General features: G+C 53.3%; 1 protein-coding gene across 5 annotated transcripts in view; it reads right to left on the bottom strand.

Annotated features, from left to right (window-relative positions):
• Positions 1–24,535, bottom strand: part of MXRA5 (matrix remodeling associated 5) — a 79,581-nt gene that overhangs the window by 9,751 nt on the left and 45,295 nt on the right. For 2 of the 5 annotated variants that reach the window (XM_067022951.1, XM_067022950.1), the window contains 4 exons: positions 16,787–17,002; positions 11,129–11,258; positions 10,479–10,869; positions 1,374–6,365 (listed from right to left, as the gene is read on the bottom strand). In XM_067022951.1, the coding sequence (XP_066879052.1) occupies positions 1,374–6,365; positions 10,479–10,869; positions 11,129–11,258; positions 16,787–16,992 (5,719 nt within the window). In that variant the 5' untranslated portion in view covers positions 16,993–17,002. Of the gene's footprint in view, positions 1–1,373; positions 6,366–10,478; positions 10,870–11,128; positions 11,259–16,786; positions 17,003–18,821; positions 18,863–18,979; positions 18,988–19,157; positions 19,246–24,535 lie in introns of those variants that run through there. The other 3 variants (XM_059050671.2, XM_067022953.1, XM_067022952.1) reach the window with 3 other exon arrangements.

Below are 24,535 nucleotides of genomic sequence, written 5' to 3'. Positions count from 1 at the left end.
GGGGTCTCCCAGGGGAGGAATACGCCTTCCTGCAAAGGCACAGTCCTTCTAGAATGAAAACCCCGCCGTGTTCCCCATCTGCTATTTCAAGCAAGTTCCTTGTTAAACCATTACAACAGCGTTTGCTGTCAGATGCTGAGCTGATCAAAGATGTTGGTAATTTCCCCACGCTCGGTGCTCTCTGCTCACCACTGGGACACGTCCAACCTGCGTGAGATTAAGCAGAGAATGCACAGCTGTCTCTCGTGATGTCGGCCCTTGTCATTTCCTAGATTATCTCAATGGCAACTGAAAAAAACCCAACCCTCTGAACAGGATCCGAGCCTGAAGGACACAGCCACGTTGAGAGAGGAGCGAAGAGAAAGGGGAAAAGAGAGGTCCACTCGCGGAGGCTGTAGGCCCTCCGCTATCACTTTCTTCCGTCACCTAGAATCTCTTTCGCCGTCGGGAAAGCCGATGGTCATTTTATGAAGCAAAGTGGTCTTTGGGCATCCCAGCCTGCCAAGTAGAGACCATCGTATAGAGAGAGCCCTGTTAGGGACCGAACTGTGTTCCCACCACAATTCATATGTTGACGCCCTGACCCCCAGGACCTCAGAGTGGGGCTGTTTTTGGAGTTGGGGGTCTTTAAAGAGGGGATGAAGGTACAGTGAGGTCGCCAGGCTGGGTCCTGACCCCACAGGACTGGTGTCCGGATAAGAGGAGGAGATCAGGACACAGACGCGCACAGAGGGGCGACCCCGTGAGGACACGGGGAGGAGACGGCCGTCTACACGCCCGGGAGAGAGGCCTCGGGAGGGACCAGCCTTGGTGACACCTGGATCTCGGACTCCGACCTCCCCAAACTGAAAGAAAATAAATGTGCCGTTCCAGCTGCACCGTCTGCTCCGGTGCTTTGCGACGGCAGCCCGAGCGGACTCGTACGATCGTATCTCTAGGTTCAAGTCAAAGCAATGCCTGATGAGCTCACACCAAGCTGCACTGACCTTTCAAGCCAGTGCGGGGACAAGAGGGATTTGCACAGTTCCCCTCACGCCCCTCTGCACCCCGACACGGCTTGTGGCGCACTTCTGTACCGGACCTCACCGGGAAGAGGCAAGAGGGGAAGACTCCTAAGCCTCGGTTAGGAGTGCCTTACCCAAAGAACCTCGCACGTGTTTCCACGACTCCATTAAAACCCGACACCCATCTTAATTCCTTACTTCCTGTCCCCGTAAAGGAATACGCCTGTCCGTAGATTCTCAGATGTCCCGTCCCATACCATCTACCTGCCCTTCTGCCCAGAGGCTCTGGTCCTACCTGCGCTCACAGACTCCAGTAAGCCCCTCCCCTCCACAAGCCCTGCTTAACAGGCAGACGTGTCAACACCCTACCTGTGGACAGCCTTGTCCAAGTCACGAAAGGCACGGGTTTCCCCACAGCCTCGCACGGGAACATGACATCTGTCTCGGCGGTGACGGACACGGTCTGGGGGGTTTTGGTGATAATTTGGGGCTTTTCCCCAAGCGTCCAGAATTTGGATGCAGGTGGTCCTCCGGAAGAGAAGAGCTTGGAGCTGCTCTGATGGAAGCTTCTGGAAGGCTGGGCAGAAGACGTGATGAAAGGGACGGAGCTCCGGGTGGAGTAGACCAGAGGGATGTTTCTGAAGTTTGTTGAGGGTGGCGCCACGGTCTGGGGAAGGTGCAGTGCGGGAGGTGCTGGGGGGCCAAAGTCCACATGGCTGATGCTCTGAGAGTGTATCCTATCGTGGGGACCCGGGATGACTTTTCTCCCTCTCACCCCTGGCGCAGGAGAGGCGGGGACCTGAGGCTTCGGAGTAACCGCCAGCTGTGGAAAAGAGGGGGTCCTGTTGAGGGAGAAAGGCAGTCTTCCGTCGGGATAATAAGGAACTCTCGAATTTGGAAGCTTGCCAGCTGGGTCTCTTGGATCAGGGATGTTATTAGCTCCAAACGGTTTGGAGCTGCCGTTGAATGAGCCCGTTCCCTGGTCAGTCGACTCACTAGGGATGCTAGGTTTGGACCCAGGCAACGGAGCCACAGGAGCTGTTGAACTTGGTAATTTTGGAGTCGTAAAGTGCTTATTCTCTGGCGGACCCCTCGACGGATATGCAGCGATTTCCAGTTTGCTGGTCAGGTGGGGCTGCAGAGTGACAAGGTATCTAAAGGAGCTTTCCGTGGCCGTGTGTGGTGGCCTCGTGGTTCCTCGCGGGGGGACCGGGGTGGCAGCAACTCTGGCGGGTTGGTGGAAACCCTGGACCCTCCCAGCCTCGTGGTGGCTCCCTGGGCCCCTTGGAAGGCTGCGTTTGGTTGTACCATCAAAGGCTTCCTGTCGCAACTCCTGCTTTGGAGTGAAGGTAAATTTGTCCCGGTGGGAAGGAGTGGATAATTCGTTTGGCTTCGACACCCGCTCAGTCCCTTCCTTATTCACTGAAGGTGCTCCGGTTGCCGGGGTCCCCCCAGCGTAATGGGTGAAAGTGTCCGGTTCGGAAGCGTGTGACGTTGGCAGTGTTTCTGACGTAAGAGGTGTGGGCTCTGCGGTGGTTGCTGCCGGAGACACACGGGTTGTGGGTGGGAATGGGGCTGCTGGCTCCTCCACCAGGGCGCGTGTGGCGACTTCGTTCTGGTGTCTAATTTCAGAACGGATAATGGCTGGAGTGGTTGCACGGCGCCTCTGACCACCGACGGCGGTTTCCGCCTGGCTTGAAGGTGCCTCTGCTTTCACGATGGCGGGAGTCGCTGAAGGGACCACTTCCTCCTGCTGCGGGAGCGCAGGGGCTGCGGAAGAAGGTGAGAACTCAGAAGGAGAGCCTAGGTCCTCCAACTCTTCTAAAAAGGGTGCGTCTGTAAGAGCTTCTGAAGAGCTGCTCACGGGTGGGTGTGTCTGCAGCCGCTCAGGCTGGGCTGCCCTTGGAGGAGCCCACCTTGCACTTCCTGGGAAGCCGGCAGGAGGGGACGCCTCCTTCAATACTCCCGCAGTGGAGACCTCGGCCCCAGAAGGTGATGCCGCACGAGTGACTGACTCGCCAGGGACCAGGCTGTCGGTTTTATAGCCCCTGATGCTTATGACATCGTGACTCTTAATTTCCTTTCCGTCTGATGCAGGCTCGCCTGTGACTGGAATTGTCTCCTGGAATTTACCATGAGATAAACGTGTTGCGGTGGTGCCTGTCCTATAATCTTCCACTGCGGTTATCTCACGCGGGTCTCCAGTTGTGAGAGAAACGGCGGTAGGTGAAAGTACAACCTCTGAGCTGGGGGTAACAGTGCTTTTATAGTTATTTTCTGGGGAAGGGCTGGGCTTGGACACGGACGCTACAGAGCTCACGGTGGAGGGGATGTAGCGATGTTTCTTTGGCCTCTTCCCATGCTTCCTGCGTGGGGTGCCCCTGGATACCGGTTCTGCATGCTTCTCCAGGTCCGTCTGCTTTGGGGTACCAGCTGTGCCATCAACCCAGGACGTAGGAACCAGCAAGCTTTCCGCTTGGCTTGGAGTCTTCACTTCAGGTACCCGAGTCAGGGGTGTCAAAAAAGTGACGGCGGGGGCCAAGGTCGGGGGCGGGGTTTGTTTATGCCGGTGTCGGAGTCGATGGGGGCGTGACCGCCTCCTCCCGTTGGGTCGCTTTCGGGAAGGGTGAGCAGTCACTGCTGACGGGGAAGCGGCCTTTTGGGCTGGCACCGTCGCTGCTGCCGCGCTGGTGTCCCTGTCGGACAGGGCGCCAAGGCTGGTTTCCTTGGGACGCTTCAAGGCAGCGGCGCTCGTCGTGGCTTCCAGCGCCGGGTCAAGCAGAGCGGTGGATTCGACGCCTTGCCTCATGCTCTCAGGACTTCTGGAGCTTTTGGGGTCTCTCTCCAGCGGACCTCCTTCCCGTAGCGTCTGAGAGTTCCCCTCTGTGCCCGTGGGAATCGGTGGGTGGCCCTGAGCGCTGAAACCACTTTCCACAGGCTTCGGGCTCTCCTCTGTTTGCTCTTGTAGAGCTGTTCGTGCTGGGACTTCGGGGTCCCCTGAAATGGGATCTTCAAATGGCTCAGAGGTCCTGGTGTTAGCAGCCCACGAGGCAGGCACCGGAGTAGCGTGCGTGGAGGTCTGCTCTTTCGTCGTATTTTCACCTGGCGGCGGATCTGCCTCCGGATCGTGGTACGAGTATGGCAGCGTCCCAGACTCAGCCAAGGAGGCGGCATCCAAGGGAGACTCGTACTCACTGGACGTAGACCCTGGCCCGGATCCAGCATCTAGCGTAGACCAGCCCTCTGTGGCTATGGCTTTGTTAGTGGGCTCTTCGCGGACCCTATCCAGGGTCTGTAGGGTAGAAGGTTCGTAAGGCACGGACGGCAGTGTCGTGGCCGTAGCCCAATTCGAGTCAACTGCGGTGGGAGCTGCAGCCTCGGTCTCCTCAGAAAACTCATCAGCAGTCAATGCTTCCAGGGGCGTGCTTGTCACTTTGGGGTCGGCAAGACCGAGTCCACCGTGGCCAGGCTGGACCAGAACCATCCTGGTTGAGGAACCAGTGCTAGAAACCTGCTCCTCCTCGCCAAATAAAGGCACATCTCCCGAGGAGTCTTCTGCGCTGGCTGTGGTCTGCACGGGGGACACTGAGCTGGAAGGAACGGCAGGCAGAAGGCGTGTCACTTCCAGACCCTCTGATGGAGGAGCGCTGGTTTTAATGACCTGCGGTACTTCTGTTCCCTTCGGTAGATTCCTCCCACGGACTCTGGCTAAAATATCTGCCCAGTGCTCTGGATTGATCTGTTTGTTGGCCACGTTTACCCTCCGTCTGGACTCAAACACTCTGCGACCTTCTGCGACGTTTGTCTCTGGTTCCCTTTCGGAGGTCTTCCAGTGTTTCAGCTTTCTGCGCCCTTTCTTGGTTTTCTGGCCTCCGGGGATGGCGCCGTCCTTTGCTTTGATGAACATCGCTTGGTCCTTTGGATGGAGGCCTCTCCTCGCTGTGTTACCTTCGTCTCCCACGCCAGATCCCTCTTCATCCTCCACAACATCTCCTCTTCCTCTGCCAAGGGTCTTCCCGGCCGGGCGTCGGCCTCTTTTCGGGGGCCCGGCGGATCCCTTCTTACGCACCGAGATCCCCACCGTGAAATGATCTGCCCCTTGCTGGTTGACGGCCACGCATCTGTAGTAACCACTGTCGCTCCCTTGGACCTCTGGGATGGAAAGAGTCCCGTCGGCCAACACGTACGTGTGTGACGTGTTCGCCATACCGTCGATCATCCTCCCGCCTGGGAGGACCCAGCTAATCTCGGCTTCGGGTACGGCCAGCGCCTTGCAAGGCAGCGTCACCGGCTCTCCCGGGTTCTTCTGAATGGCCACCGTGTGTCCATCGGGGGGCTGAGGGACAGGTGGCTGCACCAGGACCCTATAGACCATTCGATCCATCTCGTCCCTCACCCGGGCGACGCACTGGTACAGACCCGCGTCTGACTGCTCCGTGGATGTGATCTTCAGCCAGCCGCTGGTGAGGATGGAGAATCTACCGCCCTCGCCCTCCATGGGTGCTTTCAGGACAGAGCCGTCTGGGAGCACCCAGGAGATGGATGGGCTCTCCGAAGCCTTCACGTTGCAGCTCAGCTGGCAGGGACTCCCTTCCAAGACAGTCTGGGCTCTCCGCACCGCTCTGCTAGGCTCGATCATTACCCAGCTTCTGCTACGAGGCAGCCTCGCGTCTTTGGCGGACACGGTGAGCGTGTGTTGAGAGGCGTAGGACAGCAGCACCGTGCTGGCCGTGCTCTGACGCCGATTCAGCTGCAGGTCTATGGACGGCTGCGTAACCCACTCTGGTTCTGCCAGGACGTGGGCTCTGACGCCCGTGTAGTAGAGGGTCTCGTCGTCGGCGTCTTGCCTGTACCGGTAGCCGAGTCTGGGGTCTTTGCTGAGCGTGAGTTCTCGGTGTAGCTTCACAGGGACCTCGCTGTAATAGGCGATCAGCTTCCAGAGTTTCTCATAGTTTTCTCGAGTCATGGGACACTCAAAATCCAAGGCGACTGTGGCATTTATCTCTATCTCTTGAGGGTCTGTTTGGTTCAGGTGTAGTTGGTACACGTCCATGGGCTTCTTGATGTCACAGACCAAGTTCACGGTGTTCCCGTGTTCATCGCTCATATTCAGAGAGACGTTCCATACGGGATACTGGAAGCCCTGCAGGGAGAACGGGCTGTCACCCTCCCCCTCTAGATCCTCATCTTCCTCGCTATTCCCGCTCTTGTTCTGTCTCAGAGGAGACTCGATAGAAGGCTTCTCACAAGTGATGTCCTTCAGCTTCTGAATCTCTTGTTTGTGCAGCTTCCTGGGACTGAAGCACGTGGAGCACAGCTGACCCCCTTCCAACGCTTTGTCCTTCTTACACTTCAGAATCCCTGAAACAGGCAACCAAACAAACACGCTGTAAGTCAACGACCCAAAGAATGGCCAGAGGGTAAAGCCTCCGTTTGCATCTTTATCACCTGGACGCACTTCCACAATGATTGAAGACCTCACCCACCTTTGTGCCTCTGGGACGTCACCTCTGACCTTAAGTCAGTTTAGCACAGTGCGTGTGTGCGTGGTAACTAACCGGGCTTGTGGAACTTCTGGAGACAGGCAGGAATGAGTACCTTTTTAAAAGGTATTTTTAAGTTAAAAAAGAATGTCTGTTCCTGCATATTATACAAGTAACCTTTGATGAGGGTCCAGGAGAATCTACGTTAAGTCACTGCTGTAATATATATATTATTATATAATATTATATAATATTATATATTATATATATATATTTTATATATATATATATATATAATATTATAATATATTTCCAGGTTACAGGATCAACAGTGGGCATGAATCGTATCATGTCTACCTTTTATAATCGTGTTTTCTCTTGCTTGAATTATTCATTTCAGGCAGTGTTTACTTTTTGGATTCACATTCTACTCTTGGCTCCCCAGACATTCAATCCTCCAGAATTTTCTCCTTCTCTGGCCAACACTGACTCTTTCACTGTTTCCTCCTTCTCTGCCCAACTCATTATGGATGATGTGTTCCTTGAGTCGGTCTCGGCCCTCTCCCTTCTTGCTCCGAGGTCGTAGATGGCCTCGCCCACGTGCGTGGTTTCAGTTACCGTTCACTCGCCAGTGATGGCCTCCATCTGTGCTCCTCCAGCCCAGAGCCATTCTTAGGAGTCCCACACCCAGTGCCCTACTTGACACATCTAGTAAATGGCACCAAGGCTCCTCGAACTGACACCTATAGAACCAAATTCTGTTTTCTCCCTGCTAGACGTCTCGTGGCTTCTCCGTATGCGTAACTGGGGAGGCTAGACAACTAGGATGCCTTCTGACAGTCTTCTCGGCACGTGTCCACTTCCTTCCAGCCGCGCTGGGAATGAAACAGCCAAACTGCCATCACTTGGAGTATTACAAACCTTCCAACCAATGTCACTATGCCTACTTGTGTTTCTCTGAATGCAGTTTTCTATTCGAGTTGCAAAGTAAAAATCTCAAGATGCAGATAGGGTGGTTTCACATACCTCCCCAAACACACATGCACACCGACACAGGACATACACACAGACACACATATGGACATATACAGACATAACGCGTACATATGAGCACACAAAGGTACAGGCATGTTATCTCCAGAATGGCTGCGGTGGCTCTCTAGCCCCCAAAGCTTCACGATTCCACCACCATCGTGGAGTGTTTCTGCTGGGAAATGACGGTTTGCAGCCTGTCTTGGACCCAGTGGGGTTTGGGCACTGAAATACGAACCGGGGTGACATGTGTCTTTTCTGATTAAGAAAATTAAGAGGTCAGTATACCTGTCCTTCCTCATCCTTTGCCTGCTTTAGCAAATCTGAAGTCAGATGTAAACCGGAGGCATTGATGAAAGAACCTGAATCTTACCATCTCCACGGGGGAAAGACACCTGGCCACTGCAAGTGCTGACATTAAACTGTGACCGACCAAATCAAACCCAAACTACAATGAGGTACCAACTCACACCTGTCCGAATGGCCATCGTCAAAAAGTCTACAAACAACAAATGCTGGAGAGGGTGTGGAGAAAAGGGAGCCCTCCTGCCCTGTTGGTGGGAATGTAAATTGGTGCAGCCACTATGGAGAACAGGATGGAGGTTCCTTAAAAGACTACAAATAGAGCTACTGTATGATCCAGCAATCCCACTCCTGGGCATATATCTGGAGAAAACCATAATCCGAAAAGATACATGCACCCCAGTGTTCACTGCAGCCCTATTTACAACAGCCAAGACACGGAAGCAACCCAAATGCCCATCGACAGAAGAATGGATAAAGGAGATGTGACACATATATACGGTGGAATATTAGCCATAAAGAAGAATGAAGTAATGCCATTTGCAGCCACATGGAGGGACCCAGAGATGATCACACTAAGTGAAGTAAGTCAGAAAGAGAAATGAGAAATATCACATGATATTGCTTGTAAATGGAGTCTAAAAAAATGATACAAAAGAACTTATTTATAAAACAGAAACAGACTCACAGACATAGAAAACAAACTTACGGTTACCAAAGGGGAAAGGGGGGAGAGGGTACATTAGGAGTTTGGGATTAACAGATGCACAGGACCATACATAAAGCAGATGAACAGCAAGGACCTACTGCATAGCACAGGAAACTATGCTCAATAAATAACCTACAAAGGAAAAGAATCCAAAAAAGAATATATATACATATGTAAATATATATATATATGTGAAAACAAAATTGTGACATGTATAAATGAAAACAAAATTGTGACATAAGGTGTGTGGGCTGGAAGTTCCTCGATGGCCACGGGCTGAGAGGCTGAGCTGAAACTAAGGATAGCAAGACCTCTCAGAGGAGGAGAGCTTTCAGTGAAGAGCTGAACGCTGAAAGGAAGCCAGGCCCCTGAACGCCTAGCAGAAGAGTTTTCTTGGTAGATGACGACCAGGTCCGATGCCGCCGAGCTGCACAGAGGCTCAGACAGCGCGCGGAACAGAAAGCAGCGCGCGGTGTGGCCACAGCGGAGAGGACACGGGAACAGCGGCACCAGCCCCTTGCACGAGGGCAGGCGGTAAGTGGAAGCGCCACTGTAGGAACTACGGTAAGAAGTGTGGGCTTTATCCTAAGAGCGGCAGGAGAGCAGTGGAGACGGACGCAGCGGTGACGCACGAGCAGGCCTTTACTCTGAAAACGTGTCTGACAACCGCTCTGTGGGGAGTTGACTGAAGCGGGGTAACCGACCAAGGCTGCAGAAAGACCTACTCAGGGCTTCCCTGGTGCCGCAGCAGTTAAGAACCTGCCTGCCGACGCGGGGGACGCGGGTTCGAGCCCTGGTCCGGGAACATCCCACGTGCCGCGGAGCCACTAAGCCCGTGCACCACAACTACTGAGCCTGCGCTCTAGAGCCCATGCGCCACAACTACTGAGCCCGCAAGCCACAACTACTGAGCCTGCGCTCTAGAGCCCATGAGCCACAACTACTGAGCCCGTGAGCCACAACTACTGAGCCTGCGCTGTAGAGCCCATGCGCCACAACTACTGAGCCCGCGAGCCACAACTACTGAGCCTGCGCTCTAGAGCCCACACGCCAAAACTACTGAAGCCCGCGCGCCTAGAGCCCGTGCTCCACAACAAGAGAAGCCACCGCAATGAGAAGCCCGCGCACCGCAACGAAGAGTAGCCCCCGCTCATCTCAACTAGAGAAAGCCCGTGCGCAGCAACAAAGACCCAACGCAGCCAAACATAAATAAATAAATTTTTTTAAAAAAATAATAAGGTAAGAAATGTTTTTAAAAAAGAAAATAAAAAGACCTACTCAGAGCCCTCCATTTGCCTCCTTAGAGACAGGAGAAAGGAGCTAGACCCAGGCTGGTGGCTGTGAGCATGGAGATGAACCAAGAGACTCAGGTAGGATAAGCTCAACGGGCCCTGAGAATGGGTTCCAACGCGGGGCTCGGGGAAGGGGGTGTAAAAGAAGAAGGAAAAAAAATCTTTCTTATTTTGCTGCAAAATCTACTTTCTTGCAACTTCTACCTATCAATCCTGGGTTTTTTCCTTCCCCCTCTGGTTCAATACAGAACACCTGTATCCCCCATCACGAGACAATCATCACATAGCCAGCCCCGTGTTCTCTTTTCTGAGCATCCTTGAGTACTTCCTGTAGGACAAGGATGCCCAGAAAATGCAACCGTTAGCTGTAACCCAAGGGTGAAAAGAATACTCCGAACATCCAATGCTGCGGCAGCCCGAGTCAACTGTCTAGAGCTGATTAAATGATCATCACTCGACACTTCGATAAAGGCTACGTGCATTTGAACTATGCCATGGAGATGTCTTGACATTTCAGTTGGATCATTTCCTGCCTCACTGGTTTGAGGATGGGATGTCACCCGACCTAAGACGAAGCACTGGTGCAGAAAGTAATTCGTCCAGAAAGGTAAAGGCTGGGCAGCTAAGGGTCACGCAGCCGCTCCGCTGTCCTTACCTCTGGATTTTGCGTCCCATTCCAGAAACCACTTCATCTCACAATCACAGGACCACGGATTCCCGTGCAGGTAAAGATTCTCCAGAAGCGGCATGTTCTGAAGCATGCCGGCGGGAAGAGTTCTAAGCATGTTCTCGGCTAAGTAGAGGTGTCTTACGGTGGAGAGTCTGAAATAATCCAGAAACGTGAACGTGGAGAACGTGGCGGGGTGTAGCTGGTGAAGCAGGTTGCCCTCCAAGTGGAGCAGCCTCAGGGACGTTAAGCCGCTGAACGCTTGTGGGTGGATAAACTCGATCTTGTTGTGGTCCAGGTGGAGTCTGATCAAGCTCCAGAGCCCCCGCAGGGTCTCTCCTGTGATCACCCGAAGCTTATTGTAGCTGAACTTGAAAACCTACCAAGACAGGGAGGACGGAAGATCCTGTTTATGATAAAAAAAAAAAAAAAAAACAAAACTCCAAAATCAAACCAACCCACAGCCAGGAACAGAAACCAGAACAGAGGGCAGGAAAGTAATGACATTAGGTTCGTTTCTTATGCTACAAAAAAAGACGGCCGTTTTAATCATCGTTAGGGAGCACTCCATAGTCTCCCCTCTTCACGACTGGTCCTAGGGGCTGCTGTCCACGCTGTTCCTAAATGCCCGGGTTTACCTGCAGAGAGGCGAGGTCTCTCAAAGCCCCGTCGGGGATGCTGGTGATGTCATTGCCGTGAATCATAAGTAGCTCCAACTGGGTCAGCCCCGCAAACGAGGTTTCCGACAAAGCCTGTATGCTGTTAAACCTAGAAAACAGGTAACTGGAATGAGGAACGGTGAAGTTAAACCCCATCTGGGGAGGATTTCCCACCCCACCCAGGGGCAACTTAGCAAAATGGCGACAGCACGATTCCCTCTCTCTGTGTCCTTGTCTATTTCTAAGGTCGCCAAGGAACCGACACGTTTTTATCAGCCTTCCTTCACTGAAGGCGCGCGCCCCGGGAATGCTGACTCGGAGTGCACTTACGTGGTCACAGGCGATTTGGGGAGACACACACGATTTAGACCTTTACACGCGGCTGGTCGAAAAGGGCCCCTCATTGGAAATCGTAACAAAGACACGTGGCCAGCACGAATGGAAACCAAAAAACCAAAACGACAGCTCTGGCAGCGGCTTTGCATACAGTAAGACAAGGACGGTTTCCGAACTAAAGGACCAAATGAAACAGACACCCTTATTTCGCAAAGACAAGCTCCGATTTCTGATGGGCGATGGAAGTTACCTGGGAACATTCTGGTGCATTTGGGGGGTTGTTTTTGCATAGAGACTGGAAAAGATGCTCTGGAAATTCCTCACTGCTCCCCTGTTAGTGACACCAGGGAACCCCCAAAGTGAATGCCTGGAGAACCAATTACCAGCTGAACAGAGAATCCTGTACCTTGCTGTGCTGCAGGGCAGGAACCTGGGGTCAGGGCTTCTGCGGACATCACACACATCTATCCTGCCATTAGCTGTGTGTTTCTCCTCATCACCTCAACAGAAGGAAATGCATCTGTAGCAAAGGCCGGTAAGGAGCTCAGAGCTAACTCAGCAGATGCCAGCCAGGTCCAGTTTCCTCCCGAAACCCATACGTGCCGATCACAGCCTCTAGGGAGGTGAGCTCCACCTGGCACGGACCGGCCCCCACGACAAGGGACCACGGTATCCAATACGGTTAAGAGGGCCCCAAACGTCAAACGTGCGCAAGCGGAGGGTCCCTGCCTTAACCCAGGTCGGGATAGTATACGGGGAGCTGACGTGCTATACCTCATCTCTGTCTGTCATTATTTCGGATTCTACCAAGAAATCGGCCCGAGACGGTGAACGCCCAAGGGGGAATGAATGTCAACCTGTAAACTCGTTTCCATTCCTTGCTGCCTGAGGTGCGCCTGGAAGCGGTCAGTGGGAGGATATTATCAGGGGGAGCAGGTGAGCTTGGCGGGGACCCGGCAATCTCCGAATCGGGAAGATGCAGAAAGGAAAGTGCTTCCTTTGTTCCAAGTCCACTGGGAAGTCACTCGAGGGTTTTCAGGAGGGTGTGACACGAAGGAGGTTATGTAGTCAAACAGCAAAGCTCCGCTCTGTGCAGAACGGCTCAGAGACAAGACGAGAGGAGCGAGGAGACCAAGTGAGTCCCAGGGAGGGAGCCGTGGCGATGAACGTACACGGGAAGTGTCCAGACGTGCTTAGAGGCAGAGGCGACAGGCGTGGCCGAGGGACGGAAGTGCAAGGAAGGAAAAGCTTACAGGGGAGACACTTGCAAGTCATATTCCCCATGGGATGCTGAAGAGGTTTTTCGGCAGCCACGGTGGGGGTGGGGGTGGGACTTGGGAGACGCGTCAAGACCTGAGATGCGCACGTGCAGGAAGCACTCCCTGAGGGACGCGTGGACTTAGGACTTGGGAGGAGGTGAGACCACCCGCGAAGACCCCAGAGGTCAAGGAGAGGAGAGGGGCCAGAGGGCAGAGGCAGCTCTTGACTCGGAGGCAGCGGTGGGGCAAGTCAAAGGCTCCATGTCTCAGATGGGTCGGGAAGGCTGGGGTGTCCTGCAGCGCGTTTTCGTTCAAGGCTGTGCTGGGCTCGCCAGCGCCTCCTCTCCTGGAATTTTTTTGGCTCCCCGAGTCTCCCTTCCCGCTTGGCATCCAGCTACACCGGTGGGTGCCGCGGCGGCGGGGAGAAGGTGAAGCGTAGGACGATAAGCGTTTGGGTGCAGAGGGCCACCCTTGTTTGGATTTCCTCCCCGCCTGAGTCAATCCCCCCCAAGTCCTGGATGGGGCGCGTATCAGCTCAGACTTCCTGCTGCTTGCTTTTAAGAGAGTGACAGATGCAGGTGTTGCTGGTGTCAAGGTTACGAATGAGGCGGGGGGTGGGGTGGGGGGGGATGGATGACATTTCCAGGACAGACAAAAGACAAGGGAATCACCGGAATGGCAAGTGCAGGAAGCATCGCATTCTCTCTGCACACCCAAGGGGTGTGGGTGAATTCTCTCTGCGTCTGTCTGAAAGCCAGCGGAGAGACGGGGCAACGCACGCGTGGCAGTCAGGAAAATAATGTGACCGGCAGAGACTGAAATGCCCCGGTGTGGAGTGCGGTTCTTTAACTGATCAGCTACCCATCCTTCTCTCCAAAGTATCTCCCTCCACTGTTGACGGGCAATGACTGACTACATAACCAGCTAAGTGGAATGATTTTTATGTCAGAAACATAGGATCGTTTTGCAATATATACACATGTCAAATCATCATGTTGTACACCCGAAACTCACATAATGGGGTCCGTGATATATCGCAATAGAAAAGAAAGACAAACAGATATACGCAACATTGCTTCACGGATACCCGTGAGGATCGCAAAGCAAAATTCAAAATGAAAAAGAGCAGTATGGCATTGGAGAAATTTCAGAAAGATGTCATCAAATCTCATCTTTTAATCCAAGGGGGGAAAACCTTTAAAGGTCTATAAATCAGACATTTAACTGGATGATATTTTCTTACTCAGAAATATTTGGAAAGTAATTCCTGAAAAAGCTCTGGGGCTGTCCAGACAGGAAACAGCAGATCTTCCTTTCAGGGCTGAGTGAGAACCGTAAAAACATCTGCGTGGGAATGAAAATTTTTCATTACCGCTCTGCCAATAATCCCTCATTCCTTGAGAGTTTTAAACCCTCTCCAGACCGCTAATAGACAACTCAGACCCCGAGTTCTGTCTGTATTAGACGTTGCTATTTTTTTTTTTCCCCAACAAAAGGCACAATGCCATCCTCATTATCTGCTTTGACACTGGTTTCCAGAAATAGTGCTGTGATATTCTAAGAGTGGTTTTTAAAATGTGGTACATTGAATAATGTTACAAATTAAGCCAGATGGAAGTAATATATGTGGGTGCAGGGAAGCTATCTATTCCTTACTTTCTTTTTTTCCCTTTATCTTTATTTGTTTGTTTGTTTTGTTTTTTTTTGCGGTATGCTGGCCTCTCACTGTTGTGGCCTCTCCCATTGCGGAGCACAGGCTCCGGACGCGCAGGCCTAGCGGCCATGGCTCACGGGCCCAGCCGCTCCGCGGCACGTGGGATCCTCCTGGACCGGGGCACAAACCCGCGTCCCCTGCATCGGCAGGCGGACTCTCAACCACTGCGCCACCAGGGAAGCCCTTTCCTTTATCTTTAATATCACACAAAACCATCTCAAGATCTTATTGGAGACGGTAGGAAAAAGAATCATTGTGACATCTGTCTTTCCTTCTAGTGGCGAAGCCTTTAGGACACTGTAATTCATTGGCTTCACCATTAATTGTTTAAAATGAAACCACCCAGAACTATGTTCTCTTTGAGATGTGACATAGGTTCCACGCTTACAAAACATGTCATTTTAAAGATGGGTGGAAGAAAACCATCCTGGAAACTGTGAGTGAGATGCAGACAGCTCCACACAAAAAAAACCAGTTTACAGGTCTTGCAAGTCTCAAGCTATCACACAGCTAACTTTCGGGGGAGGATGCGTGCAGTTTCTTCCCCAAACCCCTAGCCAACCTGACAGCCCAGCCCCTCAACACACAACAGGTGAGGCATTCGGGGTCCCTACACAGGAAGCACAGCACAAAACGGTCCCCCTGCACCTTCAATCCCACACTGTCTAGGGGGCTCCTCTAAGGCCTAACAGTAGCCCCGATTCTGTGCCCTGACAAGGGGTCAGCCTTGAGGCTAGATTAGGTAGTTAACCCGGCAAGAGGGACACTGCTGAAAACGGCTCGTGAAAGGTGCGATCCCTAGACAGAGCTAGTTTGCACCCCAGGAGGTGCAAGAAAGAAGAGAAATCATAGATAAGCTCTATTTTCCTTTCTACAAACTAGCACAGCCCATCCTACCCTGACTCAAAGCAGCTCCAGTTCCTCATACGAATGAACTGTAAGACTGTGAAAAGGAAGCTGGTTTTAAACATGTAAAATGATTTAAAGATGGTAGCAAGGAAACTGTTACTATTCTCTCTCCTGGCAAAGCCAAACTGTTTTCCCCATGGAAGGATCAGCATCGTGGTTAGATTTTTCGGACCGTCAAATGGTAAAGTCTGCCAAGCTTTTCTGGAGGAAGCTATTTGATGGTCTATTGCTATGGACTCACAAAGTGTTTTTCTTATTGTCTTAACTTCCCGTTCTTTTATTCTACTGCTGGACTTTGTAATCAATCAATGCCAAGAATGGCTGAAGCTCTGTGCTCAGAGATGTCTAGGCAAGTTTACAGTTTTTTTTTTTTTTTGTGATACGCGGGCCTCTCACTGTTGTGGCCCCTCCCGTTGCGGAGCACAGGCTCCGGACGCGCAGGCGCAGAGGCCACGGCTCACGGGCCCAGCCGCTCCGCAGCACGTGGGATCCTCCCGGACCGGGGCACGAACCCGTGTCCCCTGCATCGGCAGGCGGACTCTCAGCCACTGCGCCACCAGGGAAGCCCAAGTTTACAGTTTTTTGTTCGTTGACTCGGGTCAGGCCGTTCCATCTTATTAAAATGTCCCCACAGTGGCTAGTCATCAAACCTTATACAATTTTGTTGTTTTATGGGTGGTAGAAAGTAGCTACTATGTTTTGCTGAAGAAGTCCAAGTGATTGTTTACTACTGAAGTTGTACAAAGGCAATAGTTTAATATGAAAACTGTACATGGGTACCTGTAACTCACAGCCATGTACACTAACGTATAGAAAGCACACATGGGTATAAAAGGAAACTAAAAATATAAAAATCCTACCTTGAAATGCTGCATTAAAATATCTGTTTAAAAGATATTAATATTTTAAATAGGCAAAATCATCCGAAAGAACTCTTATCTCCTCAAAGTCACAACTGCGTCATGCAGATAACTTACAAAACGTCACAGATGTCTCACTCTTTTTATTATTCGGTAACAGTTCCTGAAGTCTATTTCGGATACTATTAGTATATTTATGTGTGTTTCATCTCTGTAACATATTAAAGAACTGTTATCGAAGGAGACTTAGCAGGGAACTGAAGCTGTCCAAGATGGCTCGTTATTAAGCCTTATTAAGTGATAGACGTGATAGTTATTAAGTGATAGAAGCTTCCAGTGATGGATCAATTCAGATAACAGCCCCGAAGGACCACGTTTAGTATCGTTACAAATGCCCCCTCGATTCAGCCCATATAGGAGCACATAACGCAAGACACAGTGACACATAAAGGAGTATGTATTCGCGGTTACGTACACACGCACACACACACATAACGAAAAGCCAGATCGACACGCATGCAAGGAGGCTGAGGTCGCTCAGAGAGAACGTGGTACAAACCCCAGATTGATTCTTTCCACGTGTTTAGAAATCCCAGCGGGCACGGAAGCCAAGGAGCGAAACGTGCAGTGGACCTCGCTGGGGACGTAGCAGGTGCAAGGGTACGGACAGGCCAGCGCGGCGCGCGGGTGTCCCCACAGCAGAATCAGCACCACGGAGAGCGCTCGCCAGGGCGCCCGCGTTGGCATCTTGTCGGGCTGGGCCATCCCAGGACACCTGTCGTGGAACCACAAAACCAGGTGTCAGGCAGCGCTCCCGCATTTCCAGCAGATTTTACTGGAATGGTGCACCGCGGAGGTAAGCTTCGCAAGACATCACACAGTGTGTTTCAGCGACACAGAACATGTGCATCAGGAAACACAAAACTTATTTTAAAAAATCTTTCTCCATTCACTTTAATCGTTACTGTAGAATATAACCTTCCCTCCTGACTTTGAGATGCCTTGGAAATCTCACTGTGCTGTGAAGGAGGGTACGGAATACACATACCCACATACACGCCCATAAATACACATCCATACATATGTGTGTGTGTGTATATATGTATACACACACACACATATTTGTATAAATGTGTATATGTATTTGTGCTTACAGATACAGAGGAGAGATACATTCATGTTTCTAAAATAAAATAAATAATAAAAGTAAATGTTATGCGTCCACCTCCAATGTTATAGCCGAGCCGTTACTTATTGTATATATCTGAATAAAAAGCTTCTCAGGAAGGCCGTTATTATCAGAAGTGTTTCCTTCTTTTAATGACATTCCTTAAAGTTTTAATTTTATCTTCTTCAAGTGCTTACAGAGGCATTCACTAAAGCGAAATATGTTCCATTATATGTGGTTTTGTTTATGATCCTTAATTTTTTTCTTTTCCTTGGAAGAGTCAAAATGTTGAGAAGGTATAGAGAGCATCATAGCTTTTACCAGAGAGGAAACTGGGGGCAAACCTCTGAAAAATCTGCCATTAGAGAAAGAGGAAAGGAATTATTTCCTGATGAAGAATCTCGAGGCAAACAAAGAAGATCAGTTAAGACAAAAGGAAAAAAAAAAGGAAGAAGAGAGAAAAAGGAAGGAAGGAAGGAAGCAAGGAAGGGAGGGAAGGAAAGAGACGGTCAGATAAATATGAGGTCGCATCAGCTACGTCATTTAGAATGCCCGAGATTATTTTTTTCATGCACCGGTCACTCCTTCCTTCACCGACTCCTGTTTCTGTCAACTCTTGCATGAAGTTTACTTACGAATAAGTAACACACATGGAAAGTAAAGGGCACAGAAGAGAAACGCGCCCGTCGACTCGTCCCTGCTCTGGGCAAAGCCCTCCCTTCTGATCATAAACTCTCCTCCGCTCACCCTCGGTAGGGCCCCCCCCCCGAGGCCTCGGCTCTTCCACCCGTCAGAGGACCTCCAAAGAGACGCTGTCTAACATCCGGACGCGTCTCGCCCTTCAGCTGCCCCTCAAGAGCTGACGGTGCGGGCGGCCGTGCCATAGGCAAGCGCAGCGTCGTGCGCCGCGCCCCGCAACGAACGGGCTCCCCCGCTCCCGCCCGCGCGCTTGACCTCCGCCCTGGCTTTCTGCCCACGGCCTGCCGATGCACCCCCCCACCCCCCCCAGCCGCGCTCCCCGTCCCGCCTTCCACCCGGCTGCTCCCCGGGGGGCCCCCAGGAACGCTCCCCAGGGAACCCTCGTCCCCAAGTCTCGAGGGAAAGCGCCCTGAGCCCGCGGGACCTCCCGGCACGCCCGGAGAACCCCGCGAGGCTGGCCTCGGGACAGCAGGCGGTGGACAGCCCGGCGGGGCCCTGCGCCCCTGGCCGGCTTGCAGCGCCCGCTCTCACGCGCCGGAGGCCGAGCTTTCCCCGCGCGCGGCTCGGCTCTGCCCCGCGGGTCTCCGAGGCCTGGCGCCCGGGCAGCAAAGCACGTCTCTCCCAGACGGTGACGTTCCCGGCTGAGCGAGCGGGGGCTTTTGGCGTCTCCCCCTTTCCAGGGGAAGACGGGTGGGGGGGGGGGCGGTCAGGAGGAGAGTCTCAGCACCCGGAGCTGGAGGGTCTGCGAGGCGGCCCTGCCGCTGTGGCTTCCCCCGCCGACGCAAGAGCGCAACCGGCGACGCTGGGGACCCAGGGAGGGATGGGCGAGAGGTCGCCAGGGAGACGAGGTGGGAGGAGAAAGGCTCGGGGCTCGCTCAGACCTACTCGGCGCACCTTCCCGGGAGACTCCGTCAGCCTCGCGCCCGCACGGTGGCCGGGCCCTCGGCCCCTGCACCGCGGGGCCAGGACACAGCCCCACGCGTCGGCCCGCCCGCGCCCCCCGCTCCCCCCGGCGGACAGAGCCGGCTCCCCGCCGCGCGCCCCGGCCGCCCTCGGGCCTCACCTGTCCTTCGGAAGCCGCGGCCCGCGGGAGCGCTGCGCGCAGGGCGTATGCGCGGGGCCGGCGCGCGCGCGTCACCGCCGGGGGTCCGCCGGGGCCATGCCCTGCCCGGGGCCGGGGGCGAGGGGGCGAGGCGGCGCGGCGGCGCGGCTTCCCGGCGCCCTTTTATGCGCGTCGCCCGGAGACGTCCCCGAGTGCACGCCTCGGCCCACCCCCGCCCTGCCCCTCCCCGGGGAGCCGGGGCGCGGGCCCCGCCGCTGGGACCCTGGCCGCGCCGCTCTGCGCTCAGCCCTCTGCTCGGCCCTTCATGGCGCCGCGTCCCGCGTGGGCGCACGCCTCGGCCACGCCGCCGGGAGGAGCGCCGGGGCCCGAGCGCACGCGGCTCTGGGCGGGCGGGCTCCGGGTGCGAGACGAACTCCGGGGGCCCGAGGGAGGGGCAGACGCCCGGAGCGCGGTGCGAGCTGCAGCCCCAAGTCTGCCCCGGCGCGCCCTTCCCAGCAGCGTTGGACGGGGTCTCCTCCTCTCCGCGGAGGACAGAGAGGGAACAGGCTTTGCACCCCCCGGGCGGGCCGGAGTGTCTCTGGCCGCGCCTCCGAACCCGGGGGCTGGCAAGAGCCGGCCGCGCCCGCCGGCATATCCCCCCACCAGCCCACCCCAAGGGGCAGGCGCGGCGGCCACGTGAGCCCCGCGGCCACGCCCTCCCGCCTCCGCTCTGGCTCCTGGCCGCCCGCCTCCCACCCGCTGCCAGAATCCTCCTGCCGAAACGGTGGAATGCTCTCGTCCCGTCTGGAGAGCCCGAGCGGGGCTGGGCCGCGGCCGGCGCTCTGGGCAGCCTGGTGGTGCTTCGCTGGGGCAAGTGAGAGCCGCCCGTGGACAGGGCGAAACAACGGAGGTTGGAGAGAAGCGCGCGTGTCCGAGGCGGAAGGGGAAGGGAGAGAAGGAGGCGTCCTGGTTCCCAGGAGCCATCAGATCTGCGGCAAGGGAGCAGGGAGGGGGTCAGGGGAGGGCTGTCATCCGCACAGCCCCCCTGGGCAGAGCTAGCACCCACTGTGAAGAGAACAAAACAGGGGTGTCGCAGGGCCGGCATCCAGGAGGGGGACATTCCAGGTGTCCCGAGTGGGCCTGCTGCATGCCTCGTACGACGTGTCCGCGAGCTGCTAGGAGGTGTCCAGGAATGAACCTTAAGCTGAGCTGCTTCTGATGCACCCAGTAGGCACTGGCTTAGTTTCTCCTGAGGAGTGTGTAGCAGGGACTCCCCTGGTGGCGCAGTGGACAAGACTCTGTTGGTCCCGGTGCAGGGGGCCTAGGTTGGACTCCACACGCATCCGCAACTAAGACCCACTGCAACCAGAAACCACAACAACAAATGGCCGCTGGGCCCGCGCGTCCGGAGCCTGCGCTCCGCAACGGGAGAGGCCACGGCCGTGAGAGGCCCGCGTACCGCAAAAACAAACAGACGAACAAAAAAAGTGTCTAGGAATCCCTCACTGCCCCTTTGCCCAGGGCGGCGGGCATCCAGCAGGTAGATCAGGGGCCAGTTCATAAGTGGGTGCGTTCACTGCGTCCATAGCAATAATGTGTGTTGCCGTATTTCCAGGGACTGGTTTTAGGGATCCTCTTTCTTGAAATGCCCCAGACCCTTTAATTACATTGATTAAAAACCTGTCCCCAGAACATCTCCTTCGCTTTCTTTCGTGGCTTTGCCATTCACCTACCCAGCTAAACTGGAAACTCGAGTCACGGTCCCCGTGTGCCTCTCCTCTAGGACCCTGACGTCAACGGGTGGCCAAGTCTAGTGGATTGTGACTCCTAAGCCTTGTTGAGCCCCAAACGGCCTTGCCGGCTCGGTACCGTAGTCTGGCGCTAGGGTCTTTGCTTCTGCCTCCCTCTTTCTCCATCAATTGTTTCTTTGTCCGACCACCAGCGGGTCACCCAAAGCTGGAGGGCTGCCCCACGCTCAGAACAAGCTCTGAAGGTGTCCACGGTGCCACGTGACATGGCGGGGCCTTGCCGGCCTGCCCATGGACCTTGCAGCTGCCGACGTTCCGGCTTTGAAGAAATGGTAGCAGGTCCTCCTCGCCCTTCATTCTTCTTCTTTCTCCTTCTTCACCTCCGTTTTTTCTTCTTCTTCGCCTCCTCCTCTTCCTTGTTACGTCCACGCATGTTCTCATCTTGAGGTACGTATTTCAGTCCAGCGTTTGTCCCTTCCGTGCCACCGTTTGATGATCTCTTCCTCAACCCCCATCTGATAGCACTTTCCAACCTTCCTGCCCACCCATGTGGCCCTTTGCTTGTCTCAGGGCCAATTACTTGCCCTCGTCTAATTATATGGTGACGTTTTGAAACCTGGAAACTAGCACAGAGCTTAGCACACACTAGGTGCTCAGTCAGATGCATGAATAAGGGAGGGAGGGAATGAATGAGGTTCAATCCTACTAAGAAATGTGTAGATTGAAGAGTCATAGTACGTAACGGATACGACAAATCCGTGAAAATAGCATTATGGATTCTCAGTGATTCCATCATTTAAAAAAAAAATCAACAGTTTGGTGTATTTATTCCCTTTGTTTTGACATTCCTTCTGCCCCCTCGGTGGTTAGCTCCAGAAACCATGTTTGATGTACTGTTGGATCCCCAGAAGTGCCAACAAAATTCCTTGAATACAGAGGGTTTTAAATCCATGTTGGTTGAATTCAATTTACCTGTTTCCCCACAATTCCACAAGGTGGAGGCTGCGGAGGGTTGAGGGGATAAGGGACAGGTCGGTAAGTTAGGACAGCGTGTCATGTGCTTTCTGAGGAGAGGAGTGATTTGACCTCCACAGTGACAAGAGGTTGGAACCCTCCAGAGTAACCAAACACCGTGTGATCTGCTGGACGGCAGCTGCGTGCATGGTGCACCCAGCGAGTTTCATCGGCAATTGCTTCTCCATCTTTCTAATTTTAGCAGCATCCGTCTTCTTGACCAATTTTGTCTGCATCACCATAAGAGCCCTCCCACCCTGTCTTCTCGTTGGACCCCCTTAACAGCAGAGCCGTTGGTAAAGAGTACAGACAGCTGGGCTTACGTCCCCCTTTCCTCCTTCCCACTCTTTCTGGGCTGGGCAGAAACCTTCCCTAACATCCGCTTCCCCAAATGTAACATAAAGACAATGATGCCCATCCTTCAGGGCTGCTGTGAGCACAGGATGCCATCCTGTAGACAAAGACCTGAACACAGTACCTGTGTCGTACCTGTGGTTAATACACAGGATCTGGTGAACCTACACTCCTTTATCTTTCACTCCTTTCTTGTATCTTTCACTCCTTTCTTGTATCTTTCATCCTCTTACCTGATTTCTCCCTAAGGCAGGATCTCTGGGGGATATAGTGGCTGTTTCTCGCTTGCCCTGGAGCTCTCAAACGCTCTGAATCTCGCGTGGGAGAGAGTTTCACGTTCCAGGGGAGGCTGTGCATGACCACGGGATTATATGGTTTTTTGCTTCACAGGGATTTTGTAAAAGTAAATCCTACATCACCGGCTGCTACCCCAGCCTCCACAGTCAGAAGGACCGACCCTAAATATTCTAGGACGACTGGAGAGAAAGGAAAAAAAAAAAAAGTCTGCACAGGAAATGTCTCCTCACATAACTGGGAAATCCCAGGGGCAGACTAATAGCTAGTGGAGATGTATCTTTATTTGAGCAGAAACAGACCTTCAGTGATGTTGCATGTGAAACTTGCCCCGGGTCTGTCTCGGGTAAGCCTTAAATGAGAATACAAGCTACTGGCAACCTCTCTGAAAATGAGGGGGTATTTTTCCTTTGCTTCGTTCCTTCATCCCGCAGTCAGTGGAAGTCTCCCATTCTGTTGCATTTACTAAAATGCTTCCAGATTTTTCTCAACAGTGAGCTTTTAAACAGAACAAAAAATAAGAAGTACACATCAGAGGAACTCCCCAGATCTCCCGAGCACAGCTGCATTATATCTGCAAAATGGGCGGGGGCAACTTCTGCTCGGCGGGGAGGGTAGAAATCTACAGAAGAAGCATCAGGTACAGGCGTGAACTCAGGCCGACCCAGCATGGGGCACACGCTGAAGGGGATTGCTGGCAAACTGGAAGCTGTTTCTCCATCCCTCCCCCTTATCTGAGCCGGAAGCATCTAGAACAGGTCACAGACACGGGCTCTTCCACTCTGCGTCTCCAAATTCTGCTTGGTAGGAAACCAAGCGCAGGGGGATAAGATAATGGACTTTCAGCTCTCTCCTCCACACCACAGGATAACATGGAGACTGCGGTAAGCAGCCCACGCCAAGGCGCCCGTTCAAAGACCGCAGCTCTGGATGGCAACGTGTCAGAAACCAAGATCGCTCTTCCTTTTCGAAATAAAAGTTACCGGTGGTCTCTACCTCAGGGTGAAATTATTCATTTCAGAGAGATGTCCTGTGGCGGTGACTATTCAACATTCTTTGGAGTCCCAAGACTTGTGGTTTTTGTTTTGACAAAGCATTCTGACCTGCATTTATGCTGATTTTACGTCCTGCCTCTAGGAATCCAAACCAAGTAGCTTCTGCGGGATTTCATACGGTAGGTGCACGAAAGGCTGGGATGAGAGATCATTAAGAGCTACTTCTGGGACCTCCCTGGCGGTCCAGTGGTTACGCCTCTGCGCTTCCACTGCAGGGGGCGAGGGTTTGGTCCCTGGTCCTTCCGTGGGTCTCATAAGGATAGATCCCAGGTACTTCTCTCACCTGTGGATGCATTCAAGACACCAGGTAAGGTCCCTTATGCTTTGCGAACAGGCCTCTTCCATGAATCGGGATGCGCAGCCTCATTTATGGACAGCAGATGACATATGCAGAGAATTTAAGTCATTCTGAAAACAGACAAAGCAGGAAGACATGCTTGTGTCTGGCGACCGTCAGCTCTCCCTGCACGTGACGGAAGAGAAACACGGATTTGCCGAATTGTCGGTGGCACGGCCACCGATAACGCACAGGCCTGTGTCGTAAGCAGAATAGCTTAGACAGGCACCCAAACCCAAACTGAGTTCAGAGAAGTATCAACAGGCTTTGGGACACATGGTCTTTAAAGATATGCAAAGAGGATTTACTTAGGAATCACGTGGAAGGAGCACATGACTCAAAACAATTAGAAAGTGTGGAGCAGAAAAGGATTTTCCTGGATGTCCTGCTGATGTTTTTCCAAAGAAGAAAAAGGCAAAGAAAATACTTAGCTGAAACAGAAACCGCATGGTTGTGGTTATGACTGCTGATTAGCCTTCAAACTCGGATCGTACCTATACGAGTTTTCAGTGGCTGCTGAAATGAACTACCATACATTCTGTGGTTTAAAACAACAGAAATCTGACTGCTCTCCGCTCTGAAGACCAGACGTCCGAG

The sequence above is a fragment of the Kogia breviceps genome, chromosome X (genome assembly GCF_026419965.1).
Source record: "Kogia breviceps isolate mKogBre1 chromosome X, mKogBre1 haplotype 1, whole genome shotgun sequence".
Classification (NCBI taxonomy): Eukaryota; Metazoa; Chordata; class Mammalia; order Artiodactyla; family Physeteridae; genus Kogia; species Kogia breviceps.
The sequence above is the reverse complement of the archived record's forward strand: the minus strand, read 5'-3'. Positions and strand labels throughout refer to the sequence as shown.